Source organism: Triturus cristatus, chromosome 1_2 (genome assembly GCF_964204655.1).
Source record: "Triturus cristatus chromosome 1_2, aTriCri1.1, whole genome shotgun sequence".
NCBI lineage: Eukaryota > Metazoa > Chordata > Amphibia > Caudata > Salamandridae > Triturus > Triturus cristatus.
In genome coordinates this window covers 92623511-92644513 of record NC_140580.1, presented here as the reverse complement: position 1 = coordinate 92644513, position 21003 = coordinate 92623511, and the positions used below count along the sequence as shown (strand labels likewise).

Below are 21003 nucleotides of genomic sequence, written 5' to 3'. Positions count from 1 at the left end.
TTTTAGCGATTCCTAATGGATCGCATATTGCGACCTTCCTCATTAATATTCATCAGGTAGGTCGATTTGCGACCCCCTAGGAATCTACCAGATGTAGTACGCAGTTTTCATTTATGTTGCCACTCAGTCTTCTGTCAGCAGCATTATATTCCACAGGCCCACAGCTATGGAGCCAGATAATGGATATCTTCCAAGAACCGGGTGTTTCCTTTTATCCCGGGGTGCTCCATATGAGTGCCGGATGCATTGCATTTGATTGTGCAGTATAAGGCCGAGCAATCAATGGCACTGCTAATAAAACTGGAGATCTATTAATGTTATAGATTTACTGCTAATTAGCACAATAGCACCATCTTTTTGACCTCTCGACACTTACAGATGATTTTCTTTAACTTTTTTTCTAACAAATAAAAGTGCCAGAGATTTTTCTTGGAACTGTTTTGTCGAGGCTGTCAAGGAGGCCAGCATGTAGTAACATGGTTCGATTATGGCTTGGTGGAAGCATCTGTTAAAGCAGCCACTTCCAATGCAATATGATGATTTATTCAGATTTGGAACTGACAAATGAGTGCTGGGAAGGTATTAAAGATCCCTTCTGATGTAACTTTTAGGCAGTTGTAAATAGCTAACGATGCACCTTTTTTGCTCTGAGGACGATATTCTTTCAATAGCAATTATTTTGAAAAGATTGACTGCTTAGCTTTCAAGCTTTGATGAATTGGTAGTTCTATCAATAGTAAAAGGTGCTTGCTGTTTGTTGCTCGTGTTTCTCAAAAATGTAATCTTGCCGAGGTAGTAAGAACGGCAAAGTAAAGCAAATTTAGCGGCAAGTCAACAGAGTCACGGTTCACGTGACTAACTCCTCAAACATACCTCTCTTTCACGTGCAACCTCCTGAATAGCCAGATTTCCATCTGCAGCAGCAAAGTTCTACTATCTGATATTCACCCTGGAAAAATATTTCAATGTGAAATGATCTATTGTAAACATTTTGTAGTACTCTAAAACTGTTTCTTGGAAGCACAATGTATATGCATTAATATTAACTTATCCAAACATAGAAAAGAAACACAATTTCTTTTGCCCTAATGGGCAGTTTATAATTTTTAATTGACTACTTCGAGGTCCGATGTGTGGTCAAACAAATACAAAATCCCTCATTTTAGAAGGTATTGACTGGTAAAGTTGTATGCTATTTTAATGAGTAAACATATGGAGAGACCTTTGAGAGTGGATGCCGGAAAGTGAGAGTGTAACTCAGGAGACAGAAGATCTGAAGAATGACAAGAAAGCAAAGGTGATTTGTCAACTGCAAATCACTACACCGATAGTAAATACAGATTAATTTCTGTTACGTTTTTGTGGTGTTCTGTTATATGGTATATATGCAAATGAGCAGAGTGTAATGTGCTTTGTGTTAGTATTAATTAATGAGTGTAGAGAGGGGCTGTGACTCACAAGAGGTTACACCGTGGATGTGTCGTGCTACCGTGGCCTCAACCAATATACCGTGGCCTCAACCAATATGTTACTGCATACAGGATTTATGCCATGATGTACTCTCGTGATAATTGGTTATCAGCACGGGTTTCTAAGAAAAACCATAGTACAATCACATTAGAAAGGCCTTTAGTGAAGCAGGGATTGTCTAGGGTATGATCTAGGTCCAGAAGTTGCGACTCGACTATGGTAAAAACATGGAATTTGATATTTACACTGTAGGAGTAAATGGGGGACTTGCTTTTATTCCTCCATTTGTTCCAACATCTTGATTAATTGAGCCACATTTATTTTCACTCGCATGCCATCATTAAGATTATTTTGCTCTTATTGTTTTTATCCATGCAGTTTTTCATTTCCAGTCTTTTGAAATTAATCGTTCCTAAAATTTTAGTTTGGGAGCCGGTAGCTCTTGGGCAACAAAGTTAGTTTGGAGCTCTGCTTTCCACAGAAAGAGAAGGGCACAACTATTGCTAGTCACTACCATTACGTTTCTTCTAATTTCAACCAGTGCCTTTTACGACTGTCCTCCGGAAAGCATGTCCTCCTGGACCAATTTATGCAAGCCACGAGATTGCGTACAGTTACTAGTGCACATTACAAATCACCACTGTTCACAACATGTTTGTAACATACCAGAAACTGAAAATTACATTTCTCTGTTCTTTACAGCTAGCGTCCTGTGCTTAACTAATCGACATCCAAGTCTTCGTCACTCACTCTTTTCCATAGTGAACCAGTACCTATCTTAGATGTTTCTGCACACCTTAGCGTGTGACAATTGTCATTCTCCAGAACAAACTTGTGGAAATTCTCACTTTTGAAAGCCATCTACCACAAAGCTAAATCTACTAATTATTGCCTTTCGTAATTGTACACAGGAAGCAGTACCTCAGTTCACATGTCTTACATTGCTACATCTGTTACAGTTGCTGTATCTTTTCCTTTGCAGGGGCATTGAATGGGCCAGCCTGAACAGCTTCCTCTCATTCGCCACCTCAACACCGAACAACGTGGGACTGGTCCGAAATGAGCTGCAGTTGGTCGACCTCCCAACAGGTCTGAACAAGTGACCTTTCTCTGGTTGCTCTTTTTTTCTACATCTAGGACTAGTGATACGAGGCTGTTAGTGCTGGCTTTTCAAGTGCACTAAAATCCAATCCACTCTACAAATGCACATCACTCGCTTTCCGCATTGTTTCTGCTACAATGATTATAAAAAGGGGTGAAAGGCAGAAAGGTTGAGTAAGCTAATAGTAGTAAATATCGATCAAGTTTAAATTGTCTACATTGTGCAGTTTTTCAGATCATTTTTCTGCTGTCCAGTTCTGTTCTGACTGAATACTAACCATTATTATTGGCCACTCTTGTTTATCTGGCGTTCATTGTATCTTCTTACTACTCTCAATTTGTGTCTCATCTAGAGTTCTAACTTACAATAGTCGAGTTCTGACGTCTTTTCTTTATAATCAGCAACTGGATATGTCACAAGTCGCAAAATTAGAGACGTTTTTAGAGGAATTATAGAATCCCATGTATTCTAATAATGTAATGGCAGCACGGTCTGCATAGGTCGGGTGCTGCAGGGTGGCAGGTGACAAATTGCCTGGTAGAGAAGCTCAGGTCTAGGATGTTGCCTTTGGTAAGAGTCATGACTTGTCTAATGAAGGCCATGTTCTCAATGCAGGAGACTGTTTATTTTATTGTGTTAACATTAGTGTCTCCGCAACAGTTCTCGTCAACAAGAAAGAAGTTCTTGAAGGAGTTGATTGAAGTTGTAGTCGTGATGTCGGAGATTTTAGTGTTGATGACTGAACTGCCGCTAGGAGATCTATTGATTCAGTAATCAAATTGATTAATTGATTGAAGAATCTTGCAGTAGACCTCAGAGCCAACATGGTGCATGAATGTCTTGTGAGATAGCCTGTCAGTTTGGGACGATGATACACATGTTGGGTATAATCTCAAGACGAAGTGAAGATGTCCAAGTTGTGCAAGGTAGTACATGAAAGTCAATTCTCTGTGATGAAGAGTGCACTCAGACATGATAACTGGTAAGTGTTTCTGAGAAATATGTGCCAAGTGTATCTGTGTGGATAGTTGTGAGAAGGACATGAATTATCCATGTGTGGGTGGTTCCTGAGGGTGAGGTGTTTAAATGTTTACAGTGTGTATAGTAATAATGTTCCAACCAAATCAGCAAAATCACTCAACCCATCCCTCTACACAGAAAACATCTATTTAGGTTCGGGAAACGGGAAATAACATAACAAATAGCATAACATATGTTCCTGCTTAACCTGTATTATTTCCACTTTGAACAAATCAAATGGTCACTGACCCCACATACTTCTAGATTAATGTATTCGATCTTCATTCATTATATTATTTTTTTATCAGATTTTCATATATAGTGCAGTGTGCAGTCACATAATGTGAACAACATCATCGTATGAAGTGCATATTTACAACAAAGTATCAAATTTGACAACAGTATAAAACAAAAAGGAGACTAATAAAACCCTATAAATTATTGCTAATGGTAATATTTGGGCAGAGCTATAGCAGCTGGAAGAACATAGTGACTGTAGAGAAGTCTGAGGCATCAGATTCAGGGTTCATGAGTGAACGAGTGAATCAGTGCAATACTCACCCGAAAACATCTTTGTGTTAAGGGTAAGAAGGGACGACTCCGGCAGAAAAAGAAAAGAGCAAGAACAAAACTAACAGAAAAGGTGAGACTTAAAAAGTCCCATGGTTAATATTCTGAGTACAGTAAAGTTAGATGGTTCCTGAGCTGTGAAGTCATTATGGGCAAGCCTTCCTTCCCAGATGAGCATGTGTAAAATACAGAAACGAAAAAAGGGGGAGGGTACCTAATTAAAAGAGGAGCCGACCAGTGTGGCAATGAAGTCTTGAATGGATACACTTATAAGCAAAGCAAAGGGTCTTAAACAGATTCCATTTTTGCTACAGCGCAAAGCCAGTGCAACCAACTGTAAACAATGGAGACATGATCAACGTTGCTCAAATTGTGGACCAGTCTGGCAGCAATATGCGGAGCTCTTGAACGATCCTGAAATAACATGCTAATAAGGTCGGACCTTAAATCAGATAAATGGAAGAATCGTCCTGATTGTTTTCTCTTGTTTCACCAGAGGAGCTAGAGTTCACTTACTCACCCAACTGCAACTCCTTACGGAAGCCAAGGCCTTTGACCTTGTCGACCGGACAAGAAGAGGCTCATTTCATACAGCCAGAAGCGAGATTCCTCAGACTTTTCAGGCCCAAGTTCATGAGCCCAATCTTATTGCCAATGATCTTCAGGAGCTTACTACTCATCCGGGCTGGATGACAGACAAGCATGCTGAATCTAAGGTGTAGGCCGATTGAAGCCTTTGGTCATCTAAAATCAACATAAGAAACTGATTGCATGCAGAAAACTCTTCCACCATTCCATACACTTCGCCATTCTAGGTCATAACAGTCTCATACAAGAGTTGCCTTTTTATCCAATCCCCTTGCTAAGGACTCCTTGGGAGAGTTTTTGAAACTAGATGGTTCCTGTGAGCATCAGTAAATTTGTATGCAGAATTTCCTGTTTTCTGTTAAGTCTTCTGGCTGATGGAAAAGCAATCCGTGCCCCAAATGTTTGAAAGGTACTAATGGCCCAAAGGTCACATGACCGCAATTGCTACAGGTCTGAACATCTGTGGGGCTGGAGGTCGGGTGTCCTGCATATTTTTTATTCTAATGACAAGTTTGCTTTCCTGACACTCCCTTTTTATTTTTGGGCTAATCTCATATTATCATCTAACCCAAACAGTTATTTTGCCAGTTTTATTTGCGAGCCCCCATGCCTCACAGAACGATCAATGTATAATTTAGATGCTAAGAATTATTTGAGATAATAGTTAGACGAAAGGGAACATGTGAGGAGTTCAAAACAACTTTTGGTATGTCATTTTGCGGCCTGTAACCAAACAAATCATTTTTACATGGCTAGTTTGTTGCCCTGTCATGCTTCCTACTTCTAGAGGGATTGGAGCTTACTCACCCGGGAAAAGTAAAAAAACTGCTGCTTTGTTAGGCAAGAGTCCAATTTCTGAAATTTGCTAAACTGAGATGTGGAGACCTGTCCACTTTTCAGTAGATAATTATTCACAATTTAAAATGTTTTTCCTTTGAAAGGATCAAATTCTGTGTTTAGATAAGTGGAAAAAAATATTTTTTTTAATGCATGAAACTATGAGACACCGATACAACAAAATCTAAAGAAAGCTCAAAGTGGTGGGAACTTCCTATATGAGGGCTATATGATCACAGATAGGACAGGACCACTGCCACGCGTCTCCTTCTGTCCTATCACTTGAGTAAAATGCATACTTTCCTTCCGCTTGGAACATAAAGAATCTGCAGTGCCCCCTCCCCATGTCCCTATTAGTCCATGCTCCCTCTTATGTCTTCATAAATGCTCATTCCCACTACCTCCCTAGTCAGGTCCTGTGATTGCTGGGGGCACTATCAGTTTCATCTTAAAGTCCATCTCCAACCATCACAGGAGCGACCAGAGATGAAGCTGTGTACCATTTTTTCATGCTTTATCATACAGTCTTTCACTAGGTAGCCTTTCACAAACAGGGTTTCCAGAGACTGTACAATCGAGTATTTGGGAAACAATCTGTATATCCAATGGTCCAGAGGTGGTAGTAAAGAGAAAGTAGAGATCCTCACTAGATAGCTCTGTAGGCTTTGGGTTGGAAAAGCATTTAATACATTATAGAGGTTAGGAATAATATCAGTGGCTACAGAAACCTCTGAGGGCCAAATTCAATCAAGTAATCTCACCAAAATTTACCTTTTTTTTTATTTAATTTTTTTACATTTTATCGAGCCCCTTCAGAGTTCCCAAATCTCTGAGTATTTGTCTTAGTGACACGTGCTCGCTTTGTATTGACTCCACCTTGAACTCAGTTGTCCCTTTCTTCTTTACTGGGCAGAGGAATAACGAGTGGCGCGCGCGGGGTGTGACAGTTCAATTACACGGCGCTCCATCTGTGATATTCACAGAAGCGGCAAAGGGGGCGGGCTGAGGGACGTGATTCACGGCTCCTGTGCGGGATTTTGATTACACATCTCATTTTGGTTGCAGGCAGAAGCATTGCATTCCGGGGAGAACGCGGCAATGATGAGCCGGCCATCGAGATGATTAAAGTGTCTCACTTGAAGTAAGTGCACGTGGCCGCAGCCTTGTCTGACCTGTAGTCTTCAGTCGCAAGGACGTGATGAACGTCTGATCTATTTGGCTCATGGCGTTACTGTTGTTCCCCAAAGCTAGTCTTGTCCTAGGATTCCCACTATGTTTGGATTAAGAATACTTGCTGTGTGATGGATGAGTCTTTTGATAGGGTGACTAGAGTTCAGAGTAGTTTGTGTCAAGAAACAGTTAATGCAGCCACATTGCATAAGTCTGCACTGTGGTTTTGTGATACTCAGTCCTAACACATTGTCTGCCACACAGTGGGCAAGTAGAGCTTGTGGCATCATGGTCGGACTGGCCTATAGGGCTGTCTGGCAGGGCCAGAGCTCCTGGTCCAACTGGTGAGTGTGTGGACTGTTATGTTGACTGTTTGTGGGCCTGTGGTCTAGTTGACCGGTTTTTACCTTTGATTTCCGTGATAGTACTACAAATATGCGGAAGGCACAAATGCATGCAGTTTCCCACACCTTGCAAATCACCAATATAGCGTGTCTTTGCCAGCTGAAAACTGCCCTGATCTGCATATATGGGCCACTTCTTTAGCTGTTTTATTCAGTAATGGAGCTACTTTTATTTGGGTACCTCGGCCTATTTGTCACAGTCCCTTCACGAGTGGCATCGCAAGCTGCAAATAACAAAATTGTTAACGAGTGTAAGTATGTCCGTGTATATCTGTTGTATTCAATGTTAGCACGTTTTGTGCCATGAACAGCACTTTTTTTTTGACTGAAAATGTAAACAGACACTACAACTATTAATCTAAACCACAAAAGTATTTTGAAATCCCATAACTAAACACATTGAAGCAATACACAACTAGCATGATGAGAACAGTGGCCAGATGACCACCATAGTGATATACGTTGATTTCCGCTAAACCACCTACCGTTCCTTTAATTTCAGTTTCTAATAAACTAATAGAACTCTCGTATGGCTATAAATAGTTGTGGATGTATATATATATATATATATCTAGATTGGTCTTTTACTTTTTCTGTGATCTTGTATTCTGTTTATGGACTGAAGAGTGTAATTCTAGTGTTGCTAGTTAAGACTGTTCACAGTTGGTACAGAGAGATTGGCCCTGAAAATTCAAAAGCTCTTGTATCATCTGAAAAGGGATGAGTAGGAGCTCAGACCAGTGATATCTGCAACATCACGGTCCAAACCGGGCACAATATCAAGAAAGAGAGGAGGCTCGGCCTGGGAATCCGAATTGGTAAAAGCAGGAGTGCATTCTGGGTTTAGTTCACGTTGGATACGAGTAAAGTGATAGAGAACTAGTCAATAAGCAGACTAGTTTTGGTTGTGAAAATTTGGTTTCAAAGTAGCAGTCCTTTCTACAGATACTGAGTTCTGTTATTAGGCGTGCCTGAAATGAAGAGCGGAAGCTGATTTAAAACACAGACGTGAATGTACAGCATGTAGTTTGGAAATTTACTGTGATGTGCATTGGCACTGGTTTGAACACTAAGAAGTAATAACTCGAGTACATCTGCTATGGAGTGGACTAACCAGTCTTGAGAGGGAAGCAGGACATTTTGAATGAGAACAATTCCAGATAACTGCGTACAAGGAGTAAAACAATTTTAGTTGTTCCCTTATACAGAGTCTGAATAGCTCAAAGTGAAAAGGTATTTGCCTGATTGAGCAGTAGAGGTTCGTACATCTTTACGAAGAGACTATGGGCCAGATGTATCAAGCCTATTTGCATTTGCAAACGGCCTGATTCACAAAATCAGGCAGTTTGCGAATGCAAAAAGGCATTTTGTTATGTATTAATGCCAAATTGCGATCCGATAACATGTTACAGAAACACTGTTTGGGATTGAGAATGCATACCAATTCGGTATTTAGGGCTTCCTTTCCAAATACTGATTTGGAATGGTAAGCATTATAATTTTGAGACCCAATTCCGGTCGCAAAACAGTAATACTTTACCACCAATGCCAAATTGTAGGCAACCTGTTTGCAAATGGGAAGGGGTCCCCATGGGACCCCTTTCCCTCTGAGAATGTAAAAGGTTATGTTTTTTAGAAGCAGGCAGTGGTCCAGCAGACGACTGCCCGCTCTTAAAAAAAGAAACCTAAACGTTTGATTTTCTTTTTTTGAACGCATCCCATTTTCCTTTAACCCCTTCGCCGCGGCACGAATTCCGCCGCGGCGCTAGGGGGGTTTGGGGTCAGCGCGGCGCCGCCATGCTCATGACGGAACCACGCCGTCATGCGTCACGGTTGAGCTGTGCTCATGACGGCGTGGTTCCGTCATGACTCCGCCCACTTGCATTGATCGCCCGCACAGGCGGGGAATCAGTGCCGCGTGGGCGGAGCGGCCGCCAACGGCTGCAGCATGACGGAACCACTCCGTCATGAGCACACGGCGCCCGTGGCTCATGACGGAGTGGTTCCGTCATGAGCAGGGAACGGGTTAAGGAAAACGGGCTACATTTCAAAAGAAAATAAATTGTTTTATTTAATAGCAAGCACAGACATGGTGGTCTGCTGAACCCAGCAGCCCACCATCCTGTGATGGCTGCGATTCCTAATGGGTCGCAAATTGCGACCTACCTCATTAATATTCACAAGGTTGTTTGATTTGCAAACTACTAGGAATCGCTATCTGGAAATATTAAGGTTTATACATTTGGAATACCAATTTCCTAATTGCGATTCAGACATATAAGCGCAATTAGGAAATCAGTATTTCTAATGTTTGTACATCTGGCCCTATATTCTTAATAAAAATGTCTGATGGATATTTTCAACTGCAGATTGCTCACCTTGTGAATCTGGATCCTGAAAATGTTAGTGTAGTTCTCCTGTGCGCTGACATACGGTGTTATTCGGCCCAACACTGATGTCATTCCTCTCCGGAAGTGACTGTGGAGCAGCATCTAGGGGTCACCAATGAGTGCCAACATCAGTTTCTATCTTGAATACGGAGTTTCTTCTTTTGCTTTTGACTAGCTCCTTCTCAAACTTTTACCAATGTGCAAGGGAAAATGCCATCCCAATAAAACACAGGGTTTAAACCCTACATGAACTGTAGCAAACATGTCTTTGACGGACCCTCATTCTTGAAAATCTGCCATTTCTGTAGGGTCACCCCAAATTCTTTACCATTTTACTGAACCCTTTGTTTGCTGGCTATAGAACTGTGTACACTATACCCTTGCTAAACATTGGCAAAGTGCTTGTGCTTCTCCTTTCAACATTATAAAATTGGTATAATCCTGATTGGCATACTTAAATTGCCTATACGTCTTTAGTATATGATATCAAAGCTTACCCAGGGCTTGTAACTTAAATGTCACAAGTGGACTAGTGCATCCATTGTGCCATCCACTACAGTGGCAATGTAAACATGACTGCATGCCTGTCCACTTGTAGCCTGGCTGTACAGGGTTTAACTGCTAATTTGACCAGACTAAATATCTGCTTTAGACAGGCCTAAACCTTAATTATAAATATTTATAAGTCACCCCGAAGTAGGCTTTATGCCCGTAAAGGCAGGGTGCGTGGTATTTAAAGTTGGACATGGAAAGGTTGTGTTAAACCTGTTCTTACACTGAAAATGCCCTGAAAGCTATTTTGTCTATCAGATGTGGCTGTTCCATAGAAAAACACTGGAATGCATTATTAAATACTAATCCTATATCTCAAGAATGGAACTAGCTAGAAAAAGAATTAAACCACCATATTGAATACTTATTAAAATCCATTTCAATGGTGGTCAGAATTGTTCTATTTCTTATAGAAAGGTGACTTTTAAAAAGTTAACTTTGCCCTGCCTGAAGTCCATGGAACATTTGTTTGCATTTTTTCCTCTCACTTCAGCGACTCAGTATAAGTAGGTGTGAATGAGGTTTGAGCTTGCTCCCATGAGCAAAACAATAGGCAGAATGGGCAGAGATGAATCCTCTGAACCTGGCAGAATGTGCAGGGGGATCCTTTTTGACATTAAAGTGTGAAGTCCGGGGGTGGGGTGGCTGGCCGCGACAAGATGGCAGACACTTTTTGAGTTGGCTCTGCGCCCAAACCCAAGATCCATTGCCATCCATCCGAAATTCGTGAGTCTACAACCATTATAGGCCAACCCGTGGGGTAGTGAGCGCTTGGGGGCCCCCAGGATTGCTCCTGCTGCTCTAAGGACCGTTGTGCTGGCCTGCTTTGCCGATCGTGGAGGAGACCGCGTGGCAGGCAGGGGAAAAAGAGTTGCGCGGAGCAGCCAGTGGGGACTGCAGGTTCAGATGGTGCCGTAAGTTACAGTGGGGGGGCTGAGGCCCACAGACCCTGTGTCCCCTCCGCAGAGATGGGCGGTGCCATCTATGTGAACAGCTCAGTGGATATGGAGGCTTGGAGGGGCCGAAGACTGCGCTGCTGAGGCCACGTACCTCTGACTGCTATGTTGGCCGGCTCTGTGGATGCAACAGCAACGGCACCAAATGTACATTAGCTTTCGCCCACAGGGGTGAGCGACTCTTCCTTTTCCTTCCCCACCTCAACCTTGGTACCCTTGTGCTGTGATGGTGGCAGGGCAGCAGCTAGGGTGCACTCTGATCCTGCATGGTTGGAGCAGCGTGCTGAGGTGCCTGCACCTGTGCAAACCTACCAGACCGAAGGCCTCTGGCTCGAGTGGCTGTGGTGAGTGTAGGTGGAGATGCGCTGGGGAACCAGGCCTTGCTGTGTACTGTTTGGGACTTAGCCTTCCCCTCCCCCGCCCTCCCGTGCTGCTGATTTACCTACCGGGGTGTAAAGAGAGTCTGGATATGGACTCTGAGCCCCATTATACACTGCCTTGACCTTCCCAGTGGCAGCATTTCCTGGTGTGGGGTGCAGCAGGATGCGGGAGTGTGGGGGCATCACGGCCTAAGGCATCTCCGGAGCTGCATTCATCATGGCCACGGGTCGTGAGATGAGTGAGGGATTAGACTCTTCGTGCCCCTCTCCCTGCCATTGGCGCACTGATTGTGGGGAGAGATGTGGCAGGCCTCACTACTGTGCACCCTCCATCCGTGCAAGAGGGTCACAGCACTACACTGCTCAGTGGCCTACTGGGTTGGTACCCCCCTTTTTGGACAGAGCATATGGTGAGCCCTACCATGCGGCAGACATAAACCTGGACTGCTCATGCCCTCTCCCTGGCTCCTATCACCCGTTATTAAGAGAGGTGTGGTGGGTCCATACTCTTGACGGGGCGTGTAACTGTAGTAGTCCTTAATGAGACTGTTATACTCCCCTTCTCCAGACTAGCTGCTGCAAAGCATCGGATGTGAGCTGCACCTTCTGCTCCCCTAAATTGGCATTTATATTTGCACTCGGAACAGTGATCCTTGCCCGTAATGCATTAACTCCCTGTGTTACTTTATTTGGACTACTCACTAGAGCATATAGGAGGGCTGGCGTATCTCCTTAGTAGGGGGGGAGACTAGGTCCCCCCACATCCGGCTAGAGAACCACCACCCACCGATGCGGCCCCTGACACACCTTGCACCACGTAAAAGCATATCATGGGGAAGCACAGAGGATACCGGACACATTAACCAGGGCGCCCGAGGGTGCGGTCTCCCGTCCAGCCGGAGCTGGAAGTGCATGGGAGGGAGGGAGATCTAGTCCTTCACAGATGACAAGCTGGATACAATTTTGGCAGCCATAGTTGACATCAAGCAAGACCTGCATACCAGAGTCAACGCAGTGGCGATAGAGGTGGGTCTGCTCCAGGGTGACCATCAAAAACTCTTGGGGCGTGTTACCAAAACAGAGCGCTCACTTTGTGAACTATGTCCTGCAGCCACTGATCTTGAAGGACAGGTCTACTCCTTAACGGCTATAGTCCAGGATTTGGAAAATAGGGCAAAAGATTCCAAGGGATGGTCCCACCGCAATAATCTCTGGATCTTTGGGTTCCCTGAAGGGGCAGAGGGCCCAGACCTAGTGATCTTCTTTTTTAAAATATAGCTAGAGGACGTAATAGCTCCAGTGACGCTGTCTGCCCATTATCATATAGAACAAGTTCACATGATGCCAGCGTGCAGACCACCTCCAAGATCACCTCCCAGACCACTGGCTATCCGCCTTATGAAGTTCAAGGAAACAATCCTGAAAGCAGGCCATACTGCACCCCCACTACAATATGACAATGCACATATTTACTTATTCCCAGATTACACAATAATGGTGCAGCTCAGAAGAGCCTCCTTCTTATGTGTTGAAAGCGTTTGATACAGGTGGGCCTCACCTACTCTTTTCTATTCCTGGCTAAGCTCAAAGTGTTGGTAAAGCTGACCAGTTATTTTTTCACTGAACTTGTGGATGCCTGAGACTGAGTGGAACAGCATTGTTGTGAGTCCTCTACCCCGGCTGCGCCAACGCACTGACCAGGCACCGAGAGGGGAGGTTGGTGGAGACAACGAATCTGAGAGTACCAAGACACGTGTGGAGAGGGGCCCCCTCTCTGGGCACAGGCCCGAGAGTATTAGGCACTGTTGGTGGTGACACATCTGATCTCGGAGCGCCCCAAGACACAGATGGCTCACTGTCAGAAACCGGTTCTACCACCTCGTTAAGTAGCACTCCTTCAACAACTCTGCCTGCAGTTACCCCACAAACTGCGGACCTACTTACCTGAGCCCGCTGTGCTACTAGGCTGTGATTATGAGTGTGTTGTTTTTTCCCCCTGCAGTTCACTCTACGTCATCATAGAAACTGGCATTGACCTAATCCTCCACTAAGTGGAGTTGTAATGGGTTAAGGTGCACCAAGGTTGTGAATTCTTTGAGCTTCCTTCTTTCCCCCTAATCCTGACTTGGTTAAATACTGACTTAATCCATTGGTCGGTTCTCCCCTCCCCCTCAACATTCTTTTTGGCTGGAGGCCTTAGTGAGACTCCGCTATTAAATTTCCCACACCATGAGTCTGGTAGTTCATTGGTACTTCATTCTTTGGGTAGCCGGCACTCTTGAGGTTACCCTGGGAGGGGAGTTGGGAGTTATGTTCTATTGTTTCAGCAGGCCATGCACCACATTCTACACCTGCACCATGTTCTGTATGTTTCTGAAACCACCAAAGGGACATGACTAAGATACATATAATTACATGGAATATTCATGGGATTGGGACAGCGCGCAAGTGACACCTTGTCCAACAATATATCAGGTGGCTGAGAGAACCCATAGCATCCCTTCAAGAAATGCATGTTGCGGGTGGTGAAGAAGTCCGATTGCAAAAGTGATGGCGTGGACAGTGCTACAGCACCACTTCTTCAGGGTTTGCTCGCGGGGCACTAATATGGATTTGTTCCGCAGTTCGCTTTCGGTGCCTTGCTACGAAGATCGATCCCATCTTTATGGAAGGACATCTTGTTGGCCAACTGCTCCTATTAGGCAGCACCTGTACGCTGAATGTAGCACAATAAGCATTCTTGGCCTGCCTCACAGTCACCCTCATAAAATGGAAACATATTCCATAGATCATTGGAGGTGACTTTAATAATGTTCTTGACCCTGTCCTCGACCGCTCCCACCCCCTATTACTAACTCTCCCATTGTAGCAGCTGCAGTGAGCCTTACTCAGTGGCTCGCACACTGGTCTCTTTTAGATAGCTGTCGCACATTGTACCCAGACATGAAGGACTACTCATACTGCTCCTCTCCCCACGATCTCCATGTGTGGCTGGACTGCATTTTATATCATCCTACTACTCACTCTCGGGTAACAAGCAAGGAGTATCTTGGTAAAACTTTTTCAAACCATAACCCACTTCAGCTACATTTTGATTGGGAAGCTCCCTGCCCCATCTAATTGGCGCTTTCAACTAGCCCTGATAGAAGATGCTGTGTTCCGAGACACGACTCAGAAAGTGATTTCTCGATATATGGGGTGCAGCCACGTCCAGGCCCTTTGAATGGGAGGCTCTAAAGGTGGTGTTGCACGGTAACTGTATCAACACTGGTGAGGGTGGCTTTCCCTAGAGAATTGGCTGCACTAGAAATGTCCCTAGGCATGCTGGGGGGTGGAGTTCTGTAGAACCCTTCCTACCTGGCGGGCAGTTGTAGATGCCAGAGAATTACATGCTTTTCTAGTTGATCAACTTCAATGCCTAGATTTCGGAGGCTACCATGCTGAGAGTAACAAATCTGTCTGGTTATTGGCTTGGCTACTAGGCTCCTACCTAGCACGATTCCAACAACATGATCACTATACTTCATCAATCCCTAACATGCACCATCACTAGCCATTCTGACATACACGCTTCATTAACGGTCTATTATAAATTATTGTATGATCCCTCTGCTCTTGATCGAGCTGCTAGCATATAAACATTTTGTGAGGCTATTATGCTGCCCACTGTAGATCATATAGCTTGTGAGGATCTTCAGATGCCTATCGCAGAACAGGACCACCAATCAGGGATCGGCTACGTGTTAAACTCCCAGATTGGATGGCCTCCCGGTCGAGTTATATAAGACCTATTTAAATCTCCTGCTTCCCAAATTACTGGAGTCATACTGAACTGCAATAGAAGAGGGAAGTGTCTCACCGACACTTAAAGAATTCCTTATAGCCTCATTGCTGAAACCTGACAAAGACCCGCTAGAAGTAAAGTCTACTGTCCATGTTACATAATGATTTCAAAATACACAGCAAGGTTATTGCAGGCCACCTTCTGGCACACATGCCCCAGCTGGTCCACGCAGACTAGAATGGTTTCATCCCTATATGCTTAACCACCCTAAATATCCGCGGACTCCATAGGGTGCGGGAGCTGGTGCCAGCCCAGTGGCCATATGCAGCTTGCCTAGTGATAGATTTAGAAGGGGCGTTCAACACTGTGGACTTAGTCTATGTGTTCGCAACACTCCTAAAGTAAGACATACTGGACGGCTAATGCGCCTCAGACGACCTTTCTACACAAATTCTACTGCCTGTGTTAAGATTGACGAATTAATATCGGCCTCATAACGATCAGCCGAGATACACATAAGGGGTTCCCCCATCACCCCTACTCTTCTCCTTAGTAATGGAACCACTTACCCAACGTCTGCGACACAATGGGGAGGAGTGGGGAATTCCCCTGAGGAATGAACTACATGTTGTTTCCCTTTATGCAGATGATGTGCTCCTCTATATCAGAGATATTAGGCGAGTATCTGGAGAGATCGAGACAGTCCTTGAGGATATCCTTCTTTGGGGCTGGGAGTGAACTGGACTAAGACCTGTCTATTCCCCCTCAGCCCGGATTTTCTGCCATGTCACCTGACGGTGGGACCCCACCCGGTGAACTGGGAGTATCACATATTTCGCTATCTTGGTATTCGTATAAATCATAGTACGCAGGACTTAATAGATGGCAACCTCACACAGGCCATTGTTTCCCTTTGTCCACAACTAGCATTTTGAAGCACACTCCCACTTACAGTGCAGGGCTGGGTATCGCTTTCCAAGATGGTGATGCTTCCTCATCTTCTTTATTATTTCCATAATCTCCCAGTCCATGTTCCTAGCTCCACATTTCGTTCTCTCTACGGCATGTTAGGAACTTTCCTTTAGAATAAGGGCAGAAGGCAAGTAGCACTCCGCAAGCTTCAGCTGGCAGTTGATAAAGGGGTTCTAGGTGCCTCTAATTTTGAACATTATTTTTTGGCGGCACAGCTGCAGTGCCCACCTTGATGGTTGGCGAGCTGCCACTTAAAATAGCTAGCATTACACACATGGATATTGACAGTTGGTTAAATTATAGTGTTAAGATGGCCGCCACGTAAGCAACCTTTTCCTCCCAATGAAGATGAATAACAGACTAAACCAGCCTAGTCAATCCCCTCTCTAGCGTTGGTACGCAGGGCAGGTCCAATACTGGCAAACCCTGGTCCTTGTTAACCCCTTCCCTGCTCATGACGGAACCGTTCCGTCATGAGCCACGGTTGCCGTGTGCTCATGACGGAACGGTTCCGTCATGACACGCCCGTTGGCGGCCGCTCCGCCTGCGCGGCGCTGTTTCCCCGCCTGTGCGGGGGGACAACGCAAATGGGCGGAGTCATGACGGAACCGTTCCGTCATGAGCACAGCCCAACCGTGGCTCATGACGGAGCGGCTCCGTCATGAGCACAGCGCCACCGCGCTGCCCCCCCGCACCCCACAGCACCGCGGCGGAATTCCCGCCGCGGTGAAAGGGTTAATACATCAGGAACAGGTTAAATACTCCCAACTCACTCGTAAGCTGACACTTCGAGTCGGCACATGAGGGTAGGTCGTCTAAAGAGCCTGTTCTGACCAAACTGTAAGTACGGCATAGCTGCCAATGCTCTGCATAATGGAACTCTTTCTAGACCCTGAATCAAACAGGGCCAAATTGACTCAAACATTGCTTACCTTTTTCTGCACGCAAACGGTGTGTTATTGTGCACAACTCAAAGAGGCACCAGTTTTTACCCAATTTTGGTAAGTTTTCAACTGTGATGGAATTTAATTTATGTTGCGTGTCTTGTGGTGTTTTTTATATGTACAGGTGACATCATTGGCACAAATCATGCGTTTGATGCAAACAAAGCATGCTTGTGGTGTAACAAAATAAGCACGTTTCATGATTTGCGAACCAAAATCACAATTCAATACTAAAACCAAGGTATGTATAATTGGGAGAAAATCAATGAACCCATACATTAAAACTCCAATCACTAAGTAGATTAGGTTGATATTGGTCCTGATGAATCGCTACTAGATCATAGATATGACTACATGGAAGCTAGAAACATGTTGACCTATAGCTATCTAAGATAACTGAAGTCCAATAGATAGCACCACACATTTTTAATGTAGGTAAGAGAACTTGTTCATTAAAGTTATTCCTGAAAAGTGCCTCTTTCCCTATTTTTAACCTCACACCTTCACACCTCAACACCTATCCACTCCTTAGGCCCCCACACCCACGCTTCACTAAACGGCTGACAAGAAGATCTCTGGCAAAGAGCCCCCATTGAGGGTGCCCGTCGGACATTACAGCACCGGCCCGACGAGGAGCAAACACCCTATAATGAAGCATGACACCTGTCCAGGTGTGTGAGGGCATTTGATTCTTGCAGGGTCACGCCCACTCTCTATCCTGCAGAATAGTCGTTGACCCACATAGACACTCATTCTTCTTTAGGAACTGCATACCACACATACATTTATTACACATACTGGACCGTGCTTGTCGAACACTCCATGAGTATTTGCTGCCAAAGGACAAACTGCCTACACTGTCGAATAAGCTGTTGACGATAGCGCCCGCCAGTTACACTAGAAGTCTGCGGTTGTCCTGGACCTTGATACTGTATGCACCGGAGATCTGCATCAATTCTATTCGTCCTTTTAGAGACTTGCTCAGGATAGTGGCGATAGAGATCTGGGAAGCAGAAGGGGTGTATACCTTGGGGGCTTTATTCCAAAATGCTGACCTCACCACCACCCCTGCCCCCCCCCCCCCGCCCCCTCATTCGAGCAGCAATGCTCAAATCCTAATTTACCCGTGGGACGCTTTCTAGTCAACCACACGTTTATGGCTGAATTACAGTGCAGTTTGCAAAGCACGGATACCAAGCCGGACGCACATTCCCTAGTGCGTGCACTTCATGTTATGGAAAATGACTGTCATCTGATCACGTAGTGCACCTGTGCGTTGGCATACACCCCACAAGACCCACTGTACCATATCAGGCAGTATTGGAAGCATGATATTGGTCATGCCCTAACACAAAAAGAGTGGAATAAAATCCTACTATACTTGCACAAGCTTACCCACAATACGAAATTCCAATATATACAGCACAACATCCTACATAGAGCATACCTCACCCGAGTGCGCCTACACAAAATATATGGCACTGCACCGAATTGTCCCAGTGCGGCACTCAAAAGTCCGACATGACCCTATGTTTTGGACTTGCCCAGTAGCAATGCCGCTGTGGAGAGAGGTCACAGATGTCTTGTCAACCATCACAGGAAGGGTGAACTTGTGCACTATGGAAGCTAGCTTATAGCGGTTGTACAGACGTAGGAGGGCAGGGAGTGCCACCAATCGTTTTATAGACTTGGCATTACTGATAGCCCAGTGAACTACTGTAATGAAATGGATGGATGTTTGCCTGCCAGTACTGCAGTATTGGTATGCGGCCACCCTGAAATGTCCTAAAGCCAAAACCGTTGCTCTCAGTAGAGCAAAAGTTTGAGTTGTGCATAAAGTCTCCATTGTACTGGAACAGGACAACTCCTTAATGATCTGCAGGTCTTTACAGAGAAGTCCTGATGTTACAGGACTGTTTGAAAGATGGGAAGGCCACCATACTCCTTGTGCATTACGAAAGTAACCCTACCATGTCCACTCTTCGGATTCCACGTCCCCTTTCTTTTTAATAAAAGCATTCCTTAAACCTGGCTATATTTATGTGCCGCTTTGTCTTTACTTCACTAATTAGGGCTAGATAGAGTATATGTGGGATTCGCCAGTAGCAGCCACTAAACATATATATCATTTTGCTACTATTAAGATTAACTGTGCTTGATATGACCTGCCAGTTGTGACTGTTTACAAGTTTATCTGTGCACTTTTCTGAACCAATGTCTCTTGTAGTGTATGATGTAACTGCTCATGATATGTAGGTCCTCTGGGAAGAGGTAATGTGATACTGCCCATCATCAACTTAGGTACTTGACATGCACCTGTCTGTTACTATCAAAATCAATAAAAATTGTTTTTTTTTAAGTCTGAAGTCCTGCTTGAATGTCACATCCTGCTTGACTGGTCCAATGGGCTTTTCATATGACACTCGGGGTGCACTTCTAAGAGGCCTCCCCTTTCACAGGTAAAGTTAGCTGACACTTGGGCAGGGCCACTCTGTTGTCTTCCCAGCCAGCCTCTTTTAACACTACAGTATCAAAGTCTGTTTGACAAGTATGCTGGGTTTACATATAACATTTGGTGTGCACTTCAGGAGGGTAACAGAATGCTAAAGCACTTTGTGTATATCCACTGCCTGGTAACTGAAACCTCTGCTTTGATATTTACCAAGACTTCTGTCTTTGAGTTTGTTGGCAGGACAGGGACTCCATAAAACTGGATTTTATGGTTAGATTTGGGAGGATGCCAGAATTACCATAGTAAACTCTTCATACACACCCCCAGCCTTCAAAGCCCAAGTTTAATGTGGCTGAAGAGTTCGGCCATCCTCTTTGGCACCTTGAAAATGCCCAACGTGGGCAAGTGATCATTTATCTAATTGGTTAGGGCATCCCTGGGGTCATTCCCACTACTGGTGTATGCCAGCCATAAATGTAGCACATCAGGCACCCACTTCAGAACATTCCTGGACCTGTAGAAGATCAGAAGAGGACTGAACCTGTTGTTTGAGACCTGCAAAGAGCCCTAAAGGACTGGACATGCTCTCCCTCTGTTGCACAGGACAAAGAAGTGGACTCCAAGGGTCATATGGCAAATTACCTCTTAAAGCTACAGGTTTCAACAAGTTACGAGAGGCCTTTCCTGCTACTGCTCGGCTGACCAGTGGCAACTGGACCCGGACTGTTTTTCCAGATTGTTTCAATGATTCTTTAAGTGCCTCCCATGAGGTTCAGATAGGGGCTTTAGAAGTGTTCTCTTGTGGTAAATTGTAACTTAAAAGACTAAAATTAGAAGGTATAATCTTTGACCTGGACGAACCTGGTTGGTGTATCCAGCACTCCATTGTGGTCAGCATCAAATTGCATGTAGGTCCTGTTCTACCGCAACCATTCACTATTATTGCCACTTTGAGCTTCTTGGAGCTATTTCCACTTTAAAACTTTAAACATTCATATCTCTATTTCACCATATTGAATTTTTGGGCATTTCGGTGTCATTTTGTTTGTTAAATTTTTCTCTCTTTTTCTAATTTATTTTTGGATTTTTACTCTTTTGCATTTCACGTTTATTACTGTTTTAGTAATGCACAATACTTTACATGTTGCCTCCAAGTAATCCTGTCTGTTCTGTGCCATAGTTAATAGGGGATTGAGCTCCGTTTACTTTAGTGACTTAAAGGGTTCACCCTGAAAAGGATTGTGATTATTACCACAACCGCACTCCACCAACTCATCAGATCTACAAAGAGTAACTTCATCTAGGACAGAATCCTCTCCAACTCCCGCAACGCCAAGGAACTCTTCATCCTCATACAAGAATTCACTAGACCCCTTAGCGAAACCTCTGACGTCCCTCCCTCCTAGGACCTC

General features: G+C 44.5%; 1 protein-coding gene across 2 annotated transcripts in view; it reads left to right on the top strand.

The window, feature by feature from the left end:
• Positions 1-21003, top strand: part of WDR11 (WD repeat domain 11) — a 671833-nt gene that overhangs the window by 356550 nt on the left and 294280 nt on the right. For both annotated transcript variants that reach the window (XM_085602786.1, XM_085602777.1), the window contains exons 12-13: positions 2453-2559; positions 6653-6728. In XM_085602786.1, coding sequence (XP_085458912.1) covers positions 2453-2559; positions 6653-6728 — 183 coding nt within the window. The remainder of the gene's footprint in view (positions 1-2452; positions 2560-6652; positions 6729-21003) is intronic.